The 20,522-nt window shown below is 55.7% G+C and overlaps 1 protein-coding gene across 1 annotated transcript; it reads right to left on the bottom strand.

Moving 5' to 3' along the window:
* Positions 1 to 5,215: 5,215 nt before the first annotated feature.
* On the bottom strand, positions 5,216 to 6,646 carry PLICBS_000049 (Glutamine-rich protein 2; the record flags this gene model as incomplete). Its single annotated transcript, XM_065599485.1, has 1 exon — positions 5,216 to 6,646. One exon carries the CDS (start codon positions 6,644 to 6,646, stop codon positions 5,216 to 5,218), a length of 1,431 nt encoding a protein of 476 aa, XP_065455557.1.
* Positions 6,647 to 20,522: the final 13,876 nt, after the last annotated feature.

Below are 20,522 nucleotides of genomic sequence, written 5' to 3' on the forward strand. Positions count from 1 at the left end.
CACCGCAAAGCAAACCTTTCCTTTGTGTATAGAGAGCAGCACACTGTCGTGCGCTTGCAGATGGCTCTTCAAGATAATTCCCATCAATTAGCTCGATGCCAACTATGGTCCCAGTGGAGCCAATTGTCTGACAGAAAGTTTGCCAAATCGACCCATTCCCCGCATTTATATGGATGAAATTGTATTCGTCAGTAAGAAGTCAGTGCGCTAGATTGTGGGCCAATCGATGGTTTCAGGTAAGGCCATCAGGCGTTTTCTTGTTGTGACGCACTCCAAAATGGGCTGTTTCCCTGCCGCGAAGCTAACCGTGATCGAATTCACCTGGGAACGAGGGACGGCGGCGAAACTCCGCACGCAGTCTAGTAGAGTGCGACCTGCTAAAAAAAACAGCCTGACTTCTGTTGGCTCGCATGGGGGAACTCCAGAAACCGACCTTTATGAGGCTCGTTTGGACGGTGTATGCTGTTCTCGTAAATACGTTCCACGTATGGATTCAAGTAAAATCCATCCGAAACGTCAACATTGGAGCTCCCGTGTGTCGCGAGGAAGGAGGGATATATGTTGGCACTCCAGGATCTGTCGGGACAGCACCTTGTAGCTACAGCACAGTGGTCTCAGCGCCATTGTAGTTCATGTAAGTCACCGCAGCTCCAAATGGATGTTAAGGGCCCATAACATGAAACCTGACACACCTTTGCGCTCCGGCATAAGCCCGACGCCGCCCCTCATTGTTTATTTTCCGTGGCAGCGATGTTTTATTGAACTTTTGTTACATTCCCTCACGAAGGTTATAGACGAAGTTGTCGGCCTGTGTCAGGATCAATCTATAGGTGGTTACAACCTATCGCTACTCGTCGGCCACCTAAAATTGAACGATCGCTGACAGGCTTTGAATCTCCAGCTGAGCCCGAAATGTGGTCAATATCGCAATCGCCGCTGGAACGTGGAAGACCACATTCTCCTTTGTACGATGATGGCGATAATTCTATAACGTACCGGATGCCATCAGGGCCGCTATCACGAACAGAAACTGTCTTGGCTATCATTTGCTGCCTCATCATATGGCTAATATTGGTGGTTACAGCCATACTCAAGGCTCTCTTGGCCACTCAAACTATGACGTAGTCAATTGGGAATAGAGATGACAGCAGGTATCACGACAGGAGGCACACCTACGCGGGCGGTACAACGGTTCCCTCTAGCAACACATGCAGTCGACCCACGATGCTGGGGCAACGTATAGATACATCGATTAAGATTACAGAGGTGTCGGTCCACATCTTGACACGGCTCGTCTCCAAAAACGCTCCTGGTCGCTTGGGACGTGTGCTTCTGCTTCAGCCATCCTGGAAGTAACGGTTACGAACGTCCCGACTATTGCCTGCGCTCTAGCCTTCTGCACCCGATTGATCGGGTCGGCCCGGTTGTATCGACACGCACGCATCCATACATTCGAGGCATAATCTGCGATTGGCGCGACCATAGTCGTGAACAGCTGTCTCGCCGTGCCTGTTGGGAGGCCACGAAGCCGCTGAAGCTCCATGGCCGACTCCAAGCCCTTGGCGGATGCTCGAGCCATATGCTCCTTGTACTTGAGGCTGGAATCCCTGATCATTCTTAACACCTTGACGTGTCTTTTTGAGTCGACAATCTGACCTTGGATGACGAATGCGTGAGTATCGAACTTGAAAGCCTTGCGAGTAAAGTGGATGATAGACGTCTTCTCGGCCTCGAACGTTGCTCCGCTACGTCGCTCCCAGTCTAGCGCTCGATTTATGATGACCTAAATTACGAGGCGATTGCCCTGCGCAGTCGGGCCAGTCCCAGGCTGTGTAGTCGTCCACGAACGCCAAAGCGCCTCCCTGTCAGTCGGTTGGCTCCTGCGCCTGGTGAGTGTTGCGGCTCAATGTGCAAAAGCGAGAGCCGATTCAGCAAGGCTTGATGAACGATGAAACACCCAAAGACTACGGAATCTTGGCGGTCTCCGAGCCGTATGGAAGGCTAGTGGACAACAACGCCGTCACGAGCCCGATGTTGCATAACAACTGGACGAAGATGCATACTCTGCCTGCGAGAAATCCACTGCGTAAGGCGAGAAAAAGTATCCGAAATTCAAGCGGTTCTGCCGGTCACCCTTCTATGAGCTGGCGACCGCACTCAATGGTATCCGATCGACAAACTGGAGACGATCAACCCTTACTGCTCAGCACCATGAGCTGAGCGGATCCACACGATCGCCGATGATGTCTACATAGCGACAGACCCCGGGGCGGACACAGGCCCGGCTCTGTGTGTGGATGTGAGCAGCTCAGCCCTTGATGAACCTGTAGTGTCGGGAGCAGTAATTGAATTGCCTTCAGGGAGTGGACGAGGATCAAGTCATGAACACTGCTCCTACACACTTGGTCCAACAGCTGAGCAGAATATGTTCTCCGGAGAACTTGCAGCCATTGCTCAAGCGCTCAAGTGTTTGCCGGAGATAAGAAACCGGAGCGTGGAGGATCTGACAAGTGACAAAGCAGCCATTCTCAACCATCGAAACCCACGACAGCAGTTAGGCCTGCAACATGCCGGCTCGATACACGAAGCCATGTCACCCTGAGAGACCAGGAAAACACAGTGGCGGTTACGTGTGTGCTCGTCAGCAGCGAGCGTGGGCTCCTCGAACTGACCATGGATGAGGCGCAGGAAGCCATGCGCCAGTGCGCGACTCCCGTACGAAGTCTCCCAGAGCACGATCGACAACACTTGGCATTTGAGGGTGACAGGGCGCTTCTCGGAAAGCACACTCGCGAGCTGTACGGCCAACTGGCGTGGAGGAGGCCAATGTGCTGACAGAGCTCAGAACAGGCATGGCGCGACTCAAGGACTACTGCATCACATCAAAGCAATATCGTCACAACAATGCGCATGCGGACATGCCCGAGAAACAGTACGCCATTTTCCTTTTCGATGCACTAGATGGACAGCTTATCTCAGGGAGATGATGCAACACAGACACACCGCGGGGGGGAATTTCGTTCTACCTTGGAGGCAAGCAACGATTGGGCAATGACAACTGGGCACTCAACATGAAAGTAGTGGGGGCCACGATCCGTTATGCCTTAGCAACTGGGCGGTTGGAGAAAAGACGGCATTGAGGGGTCCTCGTGGGACCAGCCATTCGCTGCTAGCCCCTTCCTCGCACATCACCCGCGCGTACAGCTGCAGGCCCGCTTCAGCTGAAGAATCGCCTTCAATATTGCTTGTTCATAAAATCATACCCGGGAACAGGGCGTTATGGCGAACGGGAGCCTACGATCTTCCGAGGAGAACTCTCACCACGGGCCTGAAGCAGCCGGTTCAGTAAGTGTGTCTCAACCGAAAATGGCCTGCCACATCGTGAAGGCGATAATAATGTGGAACAAAGCTTACAAATGACTCAAGTTTCGGATGACCTTTCCGCTGCTCTCCTCAAAGGCCACGAGGACATTTGTGACGCTGTCTTCCGAGCCCCAAAATGTCGATTCGTCGCACTTGCGGCCACACCTGTTTCGAATTTGTCGGCGCACAGACTCCACCCTAATCAAGTGCGTTGTTCGGAGGCTCCTTCGATTCATGCACCGCTCGAGCTGTACGGTGCGAGGAGCTGCGCACGCAACCCAACGACGAAAACCATGGTGCACGGGGCCTGTACCGCGCGGTGCTCAGTGCCCCTTAAGCAACTATCGGAAGAATGATACGACACGCCAGAGCCCAATTGAGAAGCATGATACGTGTCTAGACGCGGCTCCGCGGGTTTGTAGTACACCATACTGATTTGAAGGCGGCTTGTCTGCTAGCGCTGAGGGGATCGTCTGCATATACTGGCTCCAACGATCTTCCCGGGAGCGGTACATCTCCTTATATGAATCTGCATTCAACGGCAACTTCCCCGCACTTGTTGTCTCAATTGCCAAAGCTCATGACTTTTCTTTGGGGACCCAGCTGTTCTCGGTTAGGCCCCAGAACGGTGCTCCCGGGTCACACGCTCGCCCCGACCCAGCCCCTTGTTTGGACCCTGAAGTAAACATCAGCCCATCCTAGAGTTTTCACGACAGTATTCTTCTTTGTCTCCTACTCGAAGAGCGGCAATTGTCGAGGGCAGCTGTACTCGGCTTGGCACGCTCGCAGCATGAAACGACACTATGTTTCATCGATCACCTGTGTCTTCTTGCTGAACGTGCGCGCTTAGAAACTGTGCGGAAGTGTCGACTTGATGGGTATAACATCTCCAAGGCAGACTTGCAGTGAACCAACGCTCGAAGGTAGAGATAAATGAAGATCTAGATGGATGTATGTATCGGTCATTTCCCAGGAATAGATACGCCGATCTTATAGCATTCATTTTAATGAGAAGTCCCCAAAGCCTCCCAACAGAATCTTTAACGTTTGCTTCTCGTCAAACATAGCTTACCTCCTAAGAACAAAAAATATTGGGACCCAACCCAGGCTCCGTAATAGCAGGACTTTCTTCTGGCTGTACAGCGGTCCTAGGAGCTACTGGCGATGGGAGAAGATACTGCTTCTGTTTTCCGCGGAGGAGAACTCTCGACTGGGCGGACTTGTTCCTCGTGTACGTCCTTCTCATGGATGGAAATTCCCTTCATTAATACAGCATCCTCGTGCTGTTGAAATGCTGGACACAGAGGCAGGATTTCTCCGGATAAATGCTAGTCCAGCGATCCGGGGGCAGCACAGGCAGCCACACCCACTTGTGTTGCAAACACAGTGCGTTCGAATCGATGATAATGCAGCAGACAGAGCTGAGCAAGGATTCACTTCATTGGAAGGTGAATTTGTGATCAATTTTGGCGGGCTGTGTATCACGGAACTTCTGCCACCCATACACTACTTAATCAAGAGCCCCCTCCTCTCTCTCACCTCTCTGACAACGGCCATTTGGGGACGCACAGGCCGCCAACAGATTCTCATGGGACTGGCGGTTGTGTCTCGCGACACACGTAATAGTAACCATGTCCCCGTCATTTATGGGAACGCCAATGCTTCACAAAGAAGTTGCCCTCACATGAGCTTTGGGGGCCGCCTCGAACCATTCCAAGTATCTTCGGTTATCGGCATGCTTTGCGCATGCATTCGCAGCTGTACAAGCCTGCCGTTTCGTTGATTTCTCCGGCCGTTCGAAAAACCCGACATGTGCCATACGAATGAAATAGGCAATGCTACCTTCCGCCTGCTAAGCAAGCCTTCTTTCGTCTGCCAGCCCCGCTTCACACTGACGCGGGCGCACGGCCCGCGCCTGAATCCCAGCCACAGTCAAATATCTGTCAATACTGGGCAAAACGTCCTGGCATCGGCCCCGGGCCGTCTTATCCACTTGCTCCTTGACCTGAGCAGCTGACATGCTATTGCCGCTGCGGGCAAGCCTCCCCAAAGAGTCGACGGCCCGCCGAAACGTTCCCTGCCCTTCCAACGTAGCGTTGGCCGCCACCAGCGCCTCAGGTCTGCAGTGCCGATCCAGTACTGCCTTGAAAGGGACCTCTTCATTCTCCGCTACGAGGGCCAGGGCGGCCTCGTCAGCGAGCCGGCCCGGTCCTAGGCTGACCGCCCGGGACAAGAAGCTCGACACGATTGCTGTCCTGTTTCGCCAGGCGATCGCCGCTGACTGGACAGCCTGCAGGTTGCCACATGGCGCGAGATCGCCTCCGCTGTTGGGCTGGCCATTTCCAGGCTTCTTGACAGGCTGACTGTTTGTGGGCTCTGCGGTCTGCGGTGGCTCTTGTGGCGGCTGCTTCTCCTGCGGCTGGGTTTCCGACGGCAGATCATCTCCGGGCCCCCGATCCTTGGGTTGACTCGCGTGAAGCTGATCATTAGAAGGCCCATTTTGCGGTGACTGGCTTGAGGTCTGACCGGTTCGATCTTCGGATGGGCCGTTGACGGGCTGATTGCCAGTCAGACGTCCGTTTGGTGGCACGGCATTGGAAGGTTGACCCCCGGTGTTAGGCACTCCGTCTTGAGGCTCATCACTTTCCGGCAGCTCATTGTGTGGCAGCCTACCTCTTGGCGAATCGCCCTTAAACCCGCTGCCATTATCAACGCTGCCAGGACTTCCACTTGACACGCCGTTAGCAGGCCCGTTTGGAGGCACGCCGCCGATGCCAATGGGCAGGCCGCCAAGCGGGCCACCTGGTAACGGGGAACCATCCAAGAAACCGGTGCCGTCGTCGCCATCACTAGAGCTTAGCACGTCTTTAGCAGGCCCGCTCTGAGGGAGGTTATTGCCGTTGCCGCCGCCGATGACGCCGGGCAGGCCGCTGAGCGGGCCACCCGGGAACGGCGGACTACCCAAGAAATCAATACCGCCACCACCACCAGGGCCTGGCACGTCTTTGGCAGGCCGAGGGAAATTATTGTCGATACCGCTGTCGATGCTACCGGGCAGGCCGATGGGGAGGCCCCCTGGGAACAGAGCACCGCCGACGCCACCGCCAATATCATTGACATCTGCGCCGCCACCGCCGCCTCCACCTTCCCTTACATATTCAAATTGCCGTGGTTCAAGGTGGTTCGGCGGCGGAGAGCAATCATCGCCGGTAGAGCTACCACGTGGTGCTCCGTCGACTTGCACTGCTGTCAAGCCCAGAATGATTGCCACGATGCACTTCATGATTGCCTCTGCTATCTTGAGTGATAGAATAGCCTTGTGTGTGCTTTCGGTGTGTGTGCTTTCGGTGACGAGACAAGTTCAGAACAAAGGCGAAGACTTTTTTGAGCCGTAAAAAAGATGTAGAATGTACGTCGATGATGTTTTGACAGAACGGAGTGAGACGGAGTAGCGAGTTATCGGGGCCTCGATCGGACCGGGCATTGGCGATGTTAAATCCTCAAAATCTGGGGGTTCCATATGTATTATAGGCGCAAATTACGACCCTGATCCGCCGCAAAATAAGAACCTAGGTGTGACAACGAAACATAGCGTCGTTTCACTTCACGGGCGCGTTACGTCCAGCGTACATGCCCACACTATCTGCCGATGGCTGGATGCGAGACAAACAGGAAATCCCGCCATGACGCTTAGATAATGGGCTAATGTTAACTTCGAGGTCCAAACGTGGGTTTTGGATGAGGAGAATGAACCGCCGGGGACGCCGTGATATCGCTCCATCGGAAAAAAAATGAGGGCTCCTGGCCGTTGGGACAGCCGTTGAGTCCGAAATTTGTACATGCAGAAATGTACCGTCTTGACGCAGCGCCTTGGGTGAGTTCTTCGACCCAATATAAACAGCTTCAGACCCGGGGATGGCGTCCAGAGGGAACCGTAAGGCCATGCATCAACATTTTCGGTTGTGCTCACATGTATGATATCCCTTTCAGGACGCGGACTCCGTAGAGATGTGAAACGCGAGTTCCCAAGCCCCACACGGGACACCTCAGGCGCGATAACCCCATGTGGGCGGCGTGTGTGAGGGGCAAGCGCGAAAGACAAGAGCTGCTAGTACAATGTACCGGCTTGCCAAGGCCCGGAGCATTGGGCCGTAGCTGTCCTTGGAGCTGGACTCGAAACGATTGGATCAATTGTACGCCTCGCTCGATAGCATTGCCATTAGCAGAAACGGAATTCTTAGGCGAGGAAAAAGATCCAAAGGACGATTGCTGTCGATTATTTTGCTGTGGTGTTGAACCTAATCTTGCACAATGACGGGTTCCACTGAGGGGGACGTTGAGTCGGCGGGGGCGGCGGGGCCGGCGGGGCGAGCGGGGCGAGCGGGGTTCGCGACACCAAGACGATCATCTCGTCTGGCGATGCCGAGTGAGAAGGGGAGCTTGGGAGGGGATGAGGCGGCTCGAGACGCGGTGAGGGCAACGAACAAGCGTGTCAGGCGATCTTCATCTACCGGTTCCGAGCCGGGATCGACATTCGTCGTCAGGAGCGAAACCGCGGACGAGGAAAGCGAAAGAGCACTGCTATGCAAGGTACTGGAAAAACTGAAAGATCTCGAGAATGGGTCAATTAACCAACAGCGATTGATCCACAAATTGGAACAGGAGGTAGTCGACACCAAGGAAGAGCTGCAGAAGGTCCGGCAACAGCTGCAGACCCTCCAGGCGTCTGTGAACCCAACGGTAAACAGCCAAGTGCAAAGCGGCCCGCGGGCGTCTTACGCAGACGCCGTGCGAACACCACCAAACAGTCAGCCTACGAGCCCGCGGTCGCTTTCGTCGATGCGCACCAACACGCCCTCCTCCACCGACACTCTGCACTGTACGATTGACACGTCCAGGGTTGAGGAGCAAAACCAGGTCGGGGCGCAGGTAGGCAACATCCGACGAGCAATCGAAACAGAAGTCAAGGTGAGGGAAGGTCACGAGGCATGGAGGTGCGCAGCAGTGATCAATGACACCAGAAACGCACAATGGGTGAAGATAGTGGGTCGCGATGAAGCGGAATTGCGGCCGGTGAAGGAGGCGGCGGAAAAGGTCGTGGTGCCGGGGGCGCGTGTCCTGAGGGATCAACTCTACCCGGTCAAAGTCGACAGCGTCAATCGATCGGCGGTGCTGGACAGCGACGGAAATGTCCAGACGGGAGCTGCCGAAGCCTTCGGCAAGGAGAACGACGTCACGATTGCCAAGATTTCATGGCTCAGCAAGAAAGACTGCGGCAAGGCCTACGGATCCATGGTGATTTACGTGACCAAGGGAAGCGATGCGAAACGACTGCTCGACGGCACGTATTTCGACCTGGCCGGCGAGTCTGCCTACACTAACGTGTTTGAGCCGCGAGTCGGACCGGTGCAGTGCTACAACTGCCAGGAGCTGGGGCACAAGGCCTTCTCGTGCAAGAAGCCAAGGGCTTGCGGAAGGTGTGCGCAGCCGGGGCATGGTCACGGGCAGTGCCGGGCCGTAGAATCCAAGTGCGTCCTGTGCAACGGACCCCACGAGTCGTCCAGTCCAAGCTGCCGAGTACGCAACCCGCCGAAGAATGCATAGGGACCTGCGCATCTTCCAATTGAACGTGCGCAAGCGGGACACGGTGCAGCTAGGGGTGATGAACGATGCGGACTTGAGCGACTATGCAGTCCTCTCGCTGACAGAGCCGTACGCGCGGCTGATTGACGGCGCGGTGGTGACGGCCCCAATGAGCCACAGCAACTGGACGAAGATGGTGCCGAGCGTCGCCAATCCGGTGGGATGGCCGATCCGGAGCATGCTCTGGGTGCGACGAGACTTGGAGTCAGAGCAAGTGGCCGTGTCGTCTCCCGATCTGACTGCAGCCGTCCTCCGTCTCCAGGGCAGGCAAGCCCTGGTGATCTCGGTCTACGTGCAATGCAACGACGCGTCGGCCTTGCTGGCAGCGGTACGAGAGGTCAGTAACCTGATCTCACGCTTTCGCAGTGGCACAGGCGAGCGAACGGATGTGGTGGTGGCGGGTGATTTCAACCGTCATGATGTGCTATGGGGAGGTGAAGGCACGATAACGAGACGACAAGGAGAAGGCCAGCCGATCATCGACCTTATGAACGATCATGGCCTCCAGAGCCTCCTGCCGCGCGGTACCAAGACGTGGCAGGGACCGAAGCCTGGCCTGGAAAGCACAATTGACCTGGTGCTGGTTACGGAAGAGCTGGCAGAGGAAAGGGTCAAATGCGCGATACACCCGACCGAATATGGATCAGACCACCGGCCCATCCAGACGGTATTTGGCATTGACGTGCCCTGCCGGGATGTCGAGCCGCGGTTCCTGTTCAAGAACGCCCCCTGGAAGGCGATCCGCGACAGGATCTCGAGGGAGCTGAAGCTGGTGTGCTGGCCGGCCTGGGGTCTGCAAGGACAGACTGACCGGTTCATGCGCATTGTCAGCGAGGCAATACAAGACCTGACACCAAGGGCGCGGCCAAGTCCATACGCCAAGCGGTGGTGGACAGTGGACTTGACCCGGCTCCGGCAGATCTACACGTTCTGGAGGAACCAGGCCAGATCCCGAAGGAGGGCGGGCTCGCCAGCGCCGGAGCTGGAGAAGCAAGCCAAGGAGGCGGCCAAGGAATACCATGACGCTGTGCGGAAGCAGAAATCGCAGCATTGGGAAGAGTTCCTGGCCGAGGACGGCAACATCTGGAAAGCGTCCAAATACCTGGGGATGAGGGGATCCGCGAGCGTGGAAGAAAAGGTACCGCCTCTCAAGAAGGAGGACGGAACGACAACGATAGGCCGGCAGGATCAGGCAGAGGAGCTTCTCCGCACCTTCTTCCCGCCGCTGCCGACGCAAATCGAGGCCGAGCCCGAGGGGTCGCAACGACCACCGGTGGCGTGGCCGGAACTGACCATGGAAGAGGTGGAGAGGAAGGTGATGGCCGCCAAGCCGTGGAAGGCGCCCGGGGACGATGGCCTGCCGGCGATGGTGTGGAAAGAGCTGTGGCCGGTGGTCAAGGAACGCGTGCTGCACCTGTTCCGACTATCGCTCGGAAGCGGCGAGCTGCCTGAGCAGTGGAGGAGCGCGAGGATCATCCCGCTAAGGAAACCCGACAAGGATGACTACACCGTGGCAAGAGCCTGGCGACCAATCTCCTTGCTCTCAACGCTGGGCAAGGTGCTAGAGGCGGTGGTGGCGGAGCGAGTATCATATGCGGTCGAGACGCATGGCTTGCTACCGGCCAACCACTTCGGCGCGAGAAAGAGGCGGTCGGCGGAACAAGCGCTCATGCTCTTGCAAGAGAACATTTACAGAGCGTGGAGGATGGGCAAGGTGCTCAGCCTGGTGAGCTTTGATGTCAAGGGAGCATACAACGGCGTGTTCAAGGAGAGGCTGCTGCGGAGGCTAGCGGCGAGAGGTCTGCCTGGGGAGCTGGTTCGGTGGGTGGATGCATTCTGCTCCGAGCGGACGGCCAGCATTGAGGTCAACGGGTACCGCTCCCCCCAGAAACTACTTCCACAGGCGGGCCTGCCGCAGGGGTCTCCGCTGTCGCCAATTCTCTTTCTCTTCTTCAACGCGGATCTTGTGCAGACGAGCATCAGCACGACGGAGGGCGCGATCGCCTTCGTGGACGACTACTCGGCCTGGGTGACGGGGAAGTCAGCGGCGGCGAACCGGGCCGGGATCGAGGCCATCATCGAACGAGCCCTGGCCTGGGCCAGGCGGAGCGGTGCGACTTTCGAGAGCAACAAGACAGCCGTTATCCATTTCACCAGAACGGCTGGACGGGGCAGCCAGGGCAGCTTCGTGGTTGATGGACAGACTGTGCAACCGAAGGACACCGCCAAGGTGCTGGGAGTGGTGCTGGACGCGGAGCTCAGGTACAAACAGCACATCGCCGAGGCAGCTGCCAAGGGCCTATCTGTCGCCATGCAGTTGAAGAGACTCCGAGGCTTGTCGCCGCGGGTGGCCAGACAGCTGTTCACAGCTGCCGTGGCGCCGGCCATGGACTACGCCTCCAACGTGTGGACACACGCTTGCGGGGAGAGGGAGACGGTCTGGTTGAGCCAAGCACAAGCAGTCGGAGCGCAGGCCGTGACAGGAGCGTTTGGAAGCGTCGCCACGGTCGTGGCTGAGGCAGAGGCGAACGTTGAGCCAGTGCTGCAGCGACATACCAGGGCTGCCGCCAAGACGTGGATTTGCCTACGCACCCTTCCGAGGGAACACGCGCTGGCGAGGCTGAGCATGAGGATATGTCAACGGTTCACGTCGCCGATGCAGAAGATGGCCATGCGGTATAGGGACGAAACAGGGGAACGGCTGGAAAAGATACAAGAGTACGCCGTGGCACCGTGGGAGAGCCGGATCCGCGTCGCGTGCGATTTGGACCGAGACGAAGCAGCGGAGGCTGCAAGCGCGGTCCGCGGCGTGGTGATCTCGACGAGCTCTTCGGAGAGGCGAGGAATGGTGGGTATGGGGGGCTACGTGGAATATGTGACCGCAAAGGGCAAGAGGGATATGTTGGCCCGGTTCTCTGTCACGCTAGGCCCACGTGAGGATCTGAACCCGTACACGGCCGAGCTGGAGGCAATGACGTGGGCATTTCGGTACGTGCCGGTGAAGCTGCCGCACAGGAACGTGGTCATCGTCAGCAGCAACAGGGCAGCCGTTCAAGTGGTGGGACAGCCTCGACAGCAATCCGGGCAGCGCGCAATCCAAGAGGTTTACAGACTGGCGAGGCTGCCACGTCTGCAGGATGTGCCTGTGTCCGTGCTCTGGGCGCCGGCAGGCCATGAAGGCTTCCGCCCGGGTGCGGTGGCCAAGGAGGCGGCCCGCGAGGCTACGGAGGAAGGGTGCGTTCGGGAAAGAGCAAGCTATCAAGCACGAGCCACGAGAACGAGGCTGCTGCTCGGCCAACAGCAACAGCAGCGGCCAGGAATACCAATCGGGGTAGGACGGTATTCGCAACGTATTGACACAGCGCTTCCGGGCCAGCACACGCGGGCCATCTACGACACTCTCAACGCCAAGGAGTCCAGGATACTGATACAGCTACGAACAGGAAAGTGCAGGCTCAACAGGTACCTGCACAGCATCAGGGCTACAGGGACGGACCAATGCAGCTGCGGCCAAGCACCGGAGACAGTCGAGCATTTCCTATTTCGCTGCAGGCGCTGGAACTCGGAAAGAGAAGGCATGATACGGTACAATCGGACTAAGATGGGGAACTTGTCTTTCTTCCTGGGAGGCAAGTCTGGATCGGATGGCGAGCGATGGCAGCCTGACATGGCGGCTGTCCGAACGACGATCAAGTTTGCAATGGCAACAGGAAGGCTGGATGCAGACATGTGAACAGGCGGATCTGCGATGAATTGGACAAATGGACGGGAATCAAGCGCGAAACATCCTAGTCGCGTAGCCTCGCACTGACCGACCGAGCTCCAGCTGCCGATGATGGGACGCTGGGCACTCGGGGGGAATGACCTCAGGGCAGGACAGTCAGATCGCGGAATGAGGCTGCAGGCGCCAAGGAAGGAAACAATTGTTGGGCTTTAGGTGTACGGCTTTTATGGCAGAATGAGCAAATAGCCTCTCGTTATGGCCCTTTAGGGATAATCCCTCCGGGCGTAAATAAAGTACATTACATTACATTCCCATTATTTAACGTCCGGGAGCTATAATGATAGCTGAAAGCCCTTATCGGGGCAAAGGACGTGCTGGGCTAGCTAAGGTACAGGAAATCCCGCCTCTCTATCCAGCATCTTAATGGCACAAAGGCGTTGTGTCGGCGAAGGGGCACTCCTGTCCGCGGGAAAGACCCCGCCCAGCCCAGAATTCTCTTGCACAGGTAGACATAATCCAGCTCCAGGCCCCAAAGCCCAGAAGCCGTGTCTTCTCCCATCGCCAGTAGCTACGATGGCACCTGCGCAGCCGTGGGGAAAATCCCTCAAGGGACTAAAATCTCGCGGCAGCTACGACGCTGTTGTCTGAACGGAAGCTGAACGAAGATATGTAATACAGTTTTGACCCAAGAGTAGATAGCCAGATCTTCAGTGATCAATCTAGGCATTCATCTAAATGAGAAGCCATCGAAGTTCTTAACGGACTCTTGCTGGATCGTTTATAAATTTGAGATCCGATCTAGGATCCGTTACAGTCGACTAGAAGTACATGGATCTGTGTTGCAATACACCCACGGGCGGAAAGTTTTGGACAAGGAGGGGATGCGGGCCAACTAGTGGACCGAGGTAACAGAAAACCATCAAATCGAGGCTCAGGTTGCAGCCGAGACGCAAAGCAACTGTTGGTCCGGTGAACTGTGTGGTAAGGATGACATCTGGGTGGCGGCAATGAGGAATTATGATAAGCATCTGCGAGTTTGGGACACAGCTACGAGGGACAGCGATTAGCACTAATTGTGTCCTCTTGGTTTTATATAAAATGTAATTCAGCGTTTCTCTACATCATTTGGACGAGTAACAGTTGTCTGAAAGGGGGATGCAGTAGGGGCAGAGGGGCGGGCAGATCTATTGGGTCCTTCAATGCTTCCATAATGTTTTGTGCACCTTCCGAGTTCCCATCGCCGATCAACGCCCCGCAACCCAACGCGAAACTCCCCTTGCTTGTTGCAGGAGTCAAGATTTGGCCGGTGCGTTTGGAAGCTCTCCCTGGACTTTCATGTCCGTCCATGCTTGTAATGAGTCTCGTAGCATTCCCATAATCTCGTCCGCTATCGACATCTCTGTAGTGATGTTATGACCACTGCCGGTGGAGGACTGGATGACATCGTCGGGAAATTGGTTGGTATTGTTCATGTCCTTGGCCTCAGGTGAGTCAAAAGTTTCCAGCATAATGCACGTTTCCACTTCTTTCTCAGTGCCTGCCTTCAGGCAACCGGGGATCGCCTTCGAGCAGACGGACGATGAGTCTTGGACGCAAGACTCATCTGACTGTTGGAAGCATTTCCACGTGTCAGTGCTATTCTCGCAGTCGAGCGCCACGTCGATGCATCCCTCTTTCTCCTTGTTAACACATAATTTGGCGCGTAAATCTTTAACTCTTTGCTCGTCGGTTGGCTGCAAGTCCTGGCGACGAGAGACTGGCTCAGCGGCAGCAATGCCATGGAGAATAGCGAGGACAATAAATTGGCTTTTCATCTTGTTGGCGCGATGTGACAGACATAAGGCGACAGCAAAGAGTGAAGATGACAAAGGTGATAAACGGTTTAACAACAGCATGTACGTTGGTATACCCTTGGGTGGCCCGTATACAACCTAACCCAGATCCGGGGATGGCAAATACCTTCTTAAATATGCGCGGCACGATATCATATTTTCTAATGACTCAGACTAGGTTTGCATTGCATCGTGCTAACGGCATCTAAAACACGAAGGCCAAGTAGTGTCCTGTCCTCCGCCTGGCCTGTATCGCGCGCAGTTCATTCAGTCGAGTTTGTGTAGCGGTCTACAGATACTGTACACTATTGCGATCTACTGGGGAACTGCATTACAACGTGCGTACCTTCTTCTGTTTAGGCTGCCTACTGCGTGACATACAGTGCATACACAGTCATGAAATGTAGATTCACGCTCTACTCAACGACTACCCGTACTGTACTGTGCTGCACCAAGGGACCAGCGTCACGACAGATCATTTGTGGAGACGCCCGAGAAAAGTAGAAACCTTCACCGACGGACGAGATGGATAGCGCTTCGCACGGAAATGGCACTGTACAATGCACGGCCACATAGCGAGGGACCGTTTCGTTTCATCCAGGGGGCAAGCAGATACTGGACAACGAGAACTGGGCGCCAAGTATGGAAGCGATGCGGGCCACAGTGCATCATGCGTTAGAGGCAGAGCGATTGGAGGACACGCGGCACTGATGGGTCTCTCGCGAGCCAGACATTCATTACTATAGTACCCCCTCGCACATCACCCCGCATCCAACAATGGGCACCGCAATCGGAGAACAGTATGGGCACAGTGCGTCTTTGTGGCGCCGAGTCCGGGCGATGGTACCATGGTTAGCCAGCCACCGCGGATAGGACTCTACTACCTGGATCATCGAGTCTTAGGTAACTTGTTGATAAGATCTTACACGGGAATAGGGCGTCATACGACAAACAGCTGGAGGTTGAGAGGGTACGAGGTATTTTGAGACCTCTTCAAAGCTTGGACGCAGAAATGTAAACAAGCAGGTAGTTGCCTTATTGACCAGCTGGCCACATGCGTAATTCAGTAGCGAGCAATGCTATATTCCCCTTGAGATTCCGCTTTAAGAAGCTTCGGATACAGTATAGTACAGTGCCGTGCAGTGATGCATCCGGTCTACGAACTCAGTGGGACCGCTGCGTACTGTTCTGAGAAGGTACTCTGCAGGCCATGTTCACTGTCCCGGGAACCACTAACACAAGAATTGTGAAACGACTGTTCTGGCTGTGCGATGGCCACCCCACTTTTGGCCTGAGCAAGTGTCAAAAATTTTCTTTGATGGTTCAACACTCCGACGTTGAAAATGGCCCCGAGAGTACGAGGCTGTATTACTACTGTACTGTACCTGCATGAATATGCATTGCATCGCCGAGCGCATTTGCATGCCACCTCCGCAAACTTCGTCACTATCAATGCGCTGTGTACTAAGAACAATACATCACTGTACGAGGCCGACCGGCCAAAACTTACTCTTGCCCTTTTCTTAGTACTGCACAATACAGTGATTCACCGCTGCGGCTCCCCGTCATCTCTCTCTATAGTTTATGCCGTTCGTATCCTCCAGTCGCCTGTCCTCTACTTCTTTATAGGAAGGAAGAGCCGACTGATCAGGAACTTTAGTGCTCGTTAGTTGGCAACAGTAAGCCCTTACTATTATTTTGTTCTTCTGAGGCGAACTTATTGGATTCAAATAGTCGGCCATAGCTGGCGTGTTGTAGCTATGAGGACCTTTACCTTATATATGGCCATTCTCGTCGGGCTGACAGCCTGTGAGCCTACAAAAGACTTTATCCGTCGAAGCCCTCCCGGGGGAACACATAACAAGGTTGGAGGTCAGGTAGCGGAGGGAATGCGGAAATTCGGGCCGGCAGGCCCTGACCTCTCACTTCCCCAAAGGCCTACCGTGCAAATGGCTCCGAGCACCGGAAAGGGGATTGGCAGCCTCCCGGAGAGTATTGGGGACGGCCGGATACCGGCGAATTCCCCCTTGAGAAGCGGCACGATCCCGTACAATCCCGATCCGAACTCACGACCATCAAATCAAGGGATATCGGGGAACTCCCTAGGGGACGGCCGGATATCAAAGAATTCCCCCTTGAGAAGCGGCACGATCCCGTCGAATCCTGATCCGAATGCACGACCATCAAACCAACAGACACCGCCAAGTCAGCGGACGACCTGCTGGAAGAGAGGCTTAGGTCTATGTGGGAAAACATCCGACGAGATCAAGTCATCTACGGAGTGGAAAAGACTTGAAAGAGCACGATCTCGTCGAATTAGATTAAGTGCAGCTCGTGGCGCTCGTGGCGCTGGGATGGTTGCGCTGAGCATCCTGCTTCCCCACGCGCATGCCGCCCTCGATGCTATCAAAAAGTGGGATAACTTCATTGGGGTGAGCGTCAGCTGGTTCGACGACGCGATGGCCACTCTACAGGAAATGATTGGAGGCGAGCAGATCCCCGAGATCCACGGAAACAAGCTGAAATTAAAGCTTATCTGTTGGTTACGTGGAGAGCAGCAACACAAGAACGCCGTGGATCATCGATGTGACCTTTTAAGACAAGAAGCCAAGAGAACAGAACAGCAAGAACTCCTTCAGAAAAAGGAGCAGGAGGCGATAGAGGGAGTCAACAAAATCATTCACGGTTGCGAAGGTGTACTGGATCGTCCTCCTGAAGATGCAAACCTCCTGGCAGAAACTGTGGAGCGATGCAATGCCCTGGTGAAGCAGGCTGAGGCTGTTAATGGCTTGGCACAGCGGCAACCGGAGCAAAAAGCTCCGCAAGCGATGGACAGCAAACCGCCTTGCTTACTCTGCGTCTTGATACCCTCTGCAGGAGCCCTATGCACTTGTCCGCAGGCGGTCTCCCAAGCGGTGTCGAAGGCCGTGGAAGCGGTATCGACAATTTTTGAGCCGACGTCTGCCAAGCAGAGGGTTAAGCCCAACGCCGAGGCGAAGAAGATGAGTTCACCGGGACCCGATTTCGACGCGTGGCGGAAAAAGAACATCAAGCCTCCAATTAAGAACGGTAAGTCCCGTGGTGGAGCGGTGAACTTGGAAAACTGTACTGTGAGTCGATCCACCTCGGATTTCCAGCGCTGCATACCCGTAACGCTCAGCATACCGCGTTGGGGTTCTTGTTAAAACTTGCTGATTGAATTGATAGCCTTGCCCGCCTTGGATTCCTTGGGGTTCACCGTGCAGCAACATCTGTCGTGCCCTAGGGAGCTCGTCCAGTTGATAAAAGCCTCTATTGCTGCTGAACGCCAATTTATTAGCCCTTCATGGATCATAAATAGGAGTACCGAACTGAGTATTAAAGGTTTCGTTCGTCTTCAATGTGCTTCGAGGAATGAAGCCTCGCCTGAGCGATATCATGTCTTGCACTCAATACTTTATTGGGCCCGTCGTGAAATAACTTGGGACTCGGGTGGTCCCTACGAGGACAACCTGTCCGCAAATTCCATTGATTTGGTCCTCAGTAACGTGCTCACGTTATGGCGCCATGTAGTGTTCTGGGGAGAATGGTAGATGACAGCCAGGCTCAGAGTGGCGCATCATTCATTAATAATGATTGAAATGAATCGCAATGATTGATAATGATCATTATCAATCATTTCATTGACTACTTACCCTACATAATGATCATTGCATTGTGGGCAAGGCAATGAACATCAAATATCAGAGCCAACGTGAAATACAGCACTTTCGTCTACCCTACAGCGGCCAGCAAGCTGACTCTGAAGCTCGACGGCAAAACATCCTTCCCTGCATTTTTACTTTCTTGGCATGCAACTGTTAAGACAGTAGCCCAATACACACCTTATCCCTTAACAAGTACACCCGTAATCCGCCCATCCTGCGCCCTGCGCAGCCGGCGGCGGCGGCGGCGATGGCATCGGCCTCGTCCAGCCCGCCTCATAACGATGATCCTTTCGATCTGGGTCCCAGGACCCCCTCCGGCCTAGCCAGAGGAGCGCGTGTCGCCCTTCTGCGCAACAGCCCCGCCACCCGTGAGGGCGAGATCGGCGTCTCGCGCTCTGCGCTACGGACGGCATACATGCCGTCATCGCCGCTTCACGCGGTCTCCTACGCTGCAGCCACGGAAGGAGCTCAGCGCGCTGTCCATTTCGACTCTACCGAACCCGACCCGCAGCCCGGCGACGGCCCCGTCTCAATCACCAATGCCGCCGACAAGCTCGTTGTCGCCCAGAACGAGGTCTATAGCGCCAAGCTAACCGTGTTCAGAGCATTCTGCTCCTCATTCGACGACACAGCGAAACAGTTCACTTCTGGACCCGCACTTCAATTCGCCCAGAAGTTTTCCAGCAGCTTCCTGCAGTACTGGACCGACGTACTCGCCGGCGCGCACACCAACCTCCCTCCGATGAAGCCCTCCTACGCAGCTGCCGTCGGCGCCAGACGCCCAGCCCCAGCTGCTGCGGGGACCACCGCAGACCCTGTCAGCGCAGCTCCGCAAAATCAATGGCAACAACAGTTGCCCCCGCGTCGTCAGGGGCAACGCAAACCGCTGCCTCCACTGACAGACGACTTCCGGGTCTTCGCCCGCCTCCGCCTCGGCCATACCGCCGACATGTCTCGAAGTTTCGCCGTCCGGACCCACATCGCCGACAAGCTCGGCATCGCCCGGAGCCGTATCCCGGAAGCCCACCCTTGCAAAACCGGATGGGCCATCCGCGCCGCTGACTTGGCAACCAGGGATCTTCTGACTGAACGGCAGGCCGAGTGGGCTCCTGACATCTCCGCACAGATCGTTGAAAAGCGACAGGAGTGGTACACGTATGTGGTCCAAGGCTGCCCACGCCGCTTCAATAACATCTTTGGCGAAGCCATCGACGACGAGAAGGCGATCCGAGACGAGGTCGCCACGCAAACCGGCCAAACCCCGGAGAGGGTGATGACTGGGAAACAGGACTCGGAGCAGCGCCCGACCCGGACCCTGTTCATATCCTTTGCCAAGGAGGTCAAGCACTACTGGCGCCTTTTCGACACGACGAGCTATGCGAGACTCATCGTCAAGACCAACCCGCCGAAGCAATGTGACAATTGCTGGGACTACCATTCACGCTACAGCTGCGGACGCCAGGCACGCTGCAAGAACTGCGGCAAGACTGGCCACGCCCAGGAGACCTGTACAGCCACACAGCAATGCGCCAACTGCCACGGGCCGCACGCGGTTGACTTTCCCCAGTGCCCGGCTCGCCCCAAGAAGGTGAACGGAGCATTCCGCAGCCTCAATAGGCCCGAGAAGAAACTTGTCCAAATCATGGGCAAACGACTGTTCAAGCAGTTTACAGCGAAACCAGCATCTCCACCGCGGGATCAGTCCACGAGCCTCGAATCCGACTCAGCGACAGCGAGTGACACTACCTCCCCGTCCAGCCGGAGCACACCGACGACAAGCGACGCAAGCACACCGGAGCCTACGATGCAAAATGTTTCACCACGCCCTAGCGAGACACCCGCTGCCTCCAACAGTCAAGCATCGCCGACTCCAAGCACTGAAAGCTCCTCCAACGGTAGGCAAAACACTGCAGCATCGGCCAGCCCCATCAAACCTACTTCAGCTACGCCCATGAACTCCGCCGATCCGGTACTCCGTCGAGCCTCGTCGGTACGCAGCGAAAGAAGTAATTCTCCGCCCGTGAGACAGAGCATCGAGATGTCTGAAGAACCGAACGAGTACGTTGGGAATGGCCTAGCACCACCCGCAAGCCCCTCGCCATCGGCGAGATCCTCGCTGAGCCCAGTTCCCTCGGTCTCCACGCCCACGCCGTCGCTCTCCTCTACGTGCCTCCTCGGAACTCCGGCTCCTGAGGTCCGCACCTCCAGCCCCCAGCCAGCCATTTCACCAAAGAAGCGCCGCCTTGCCTCCCCAGACCCGCCTCTATGAATAGA

This window comes from Purpureocillium lilacinum, assembly GCF_023168085.1.
Source record: "Purpureocillium lilacinum CBS 284.36 DNA, scaffold_1, whole genome shotgun sequence".
Taxonomy (NCBI): domain Eukaryota; kingdom Fungi; phylum Ascomycota; class Sordariomycetes; order Hypocreales; family Ophiocordycipitaceae; genus Purpureocillium; species Purpureocillium lilacinum.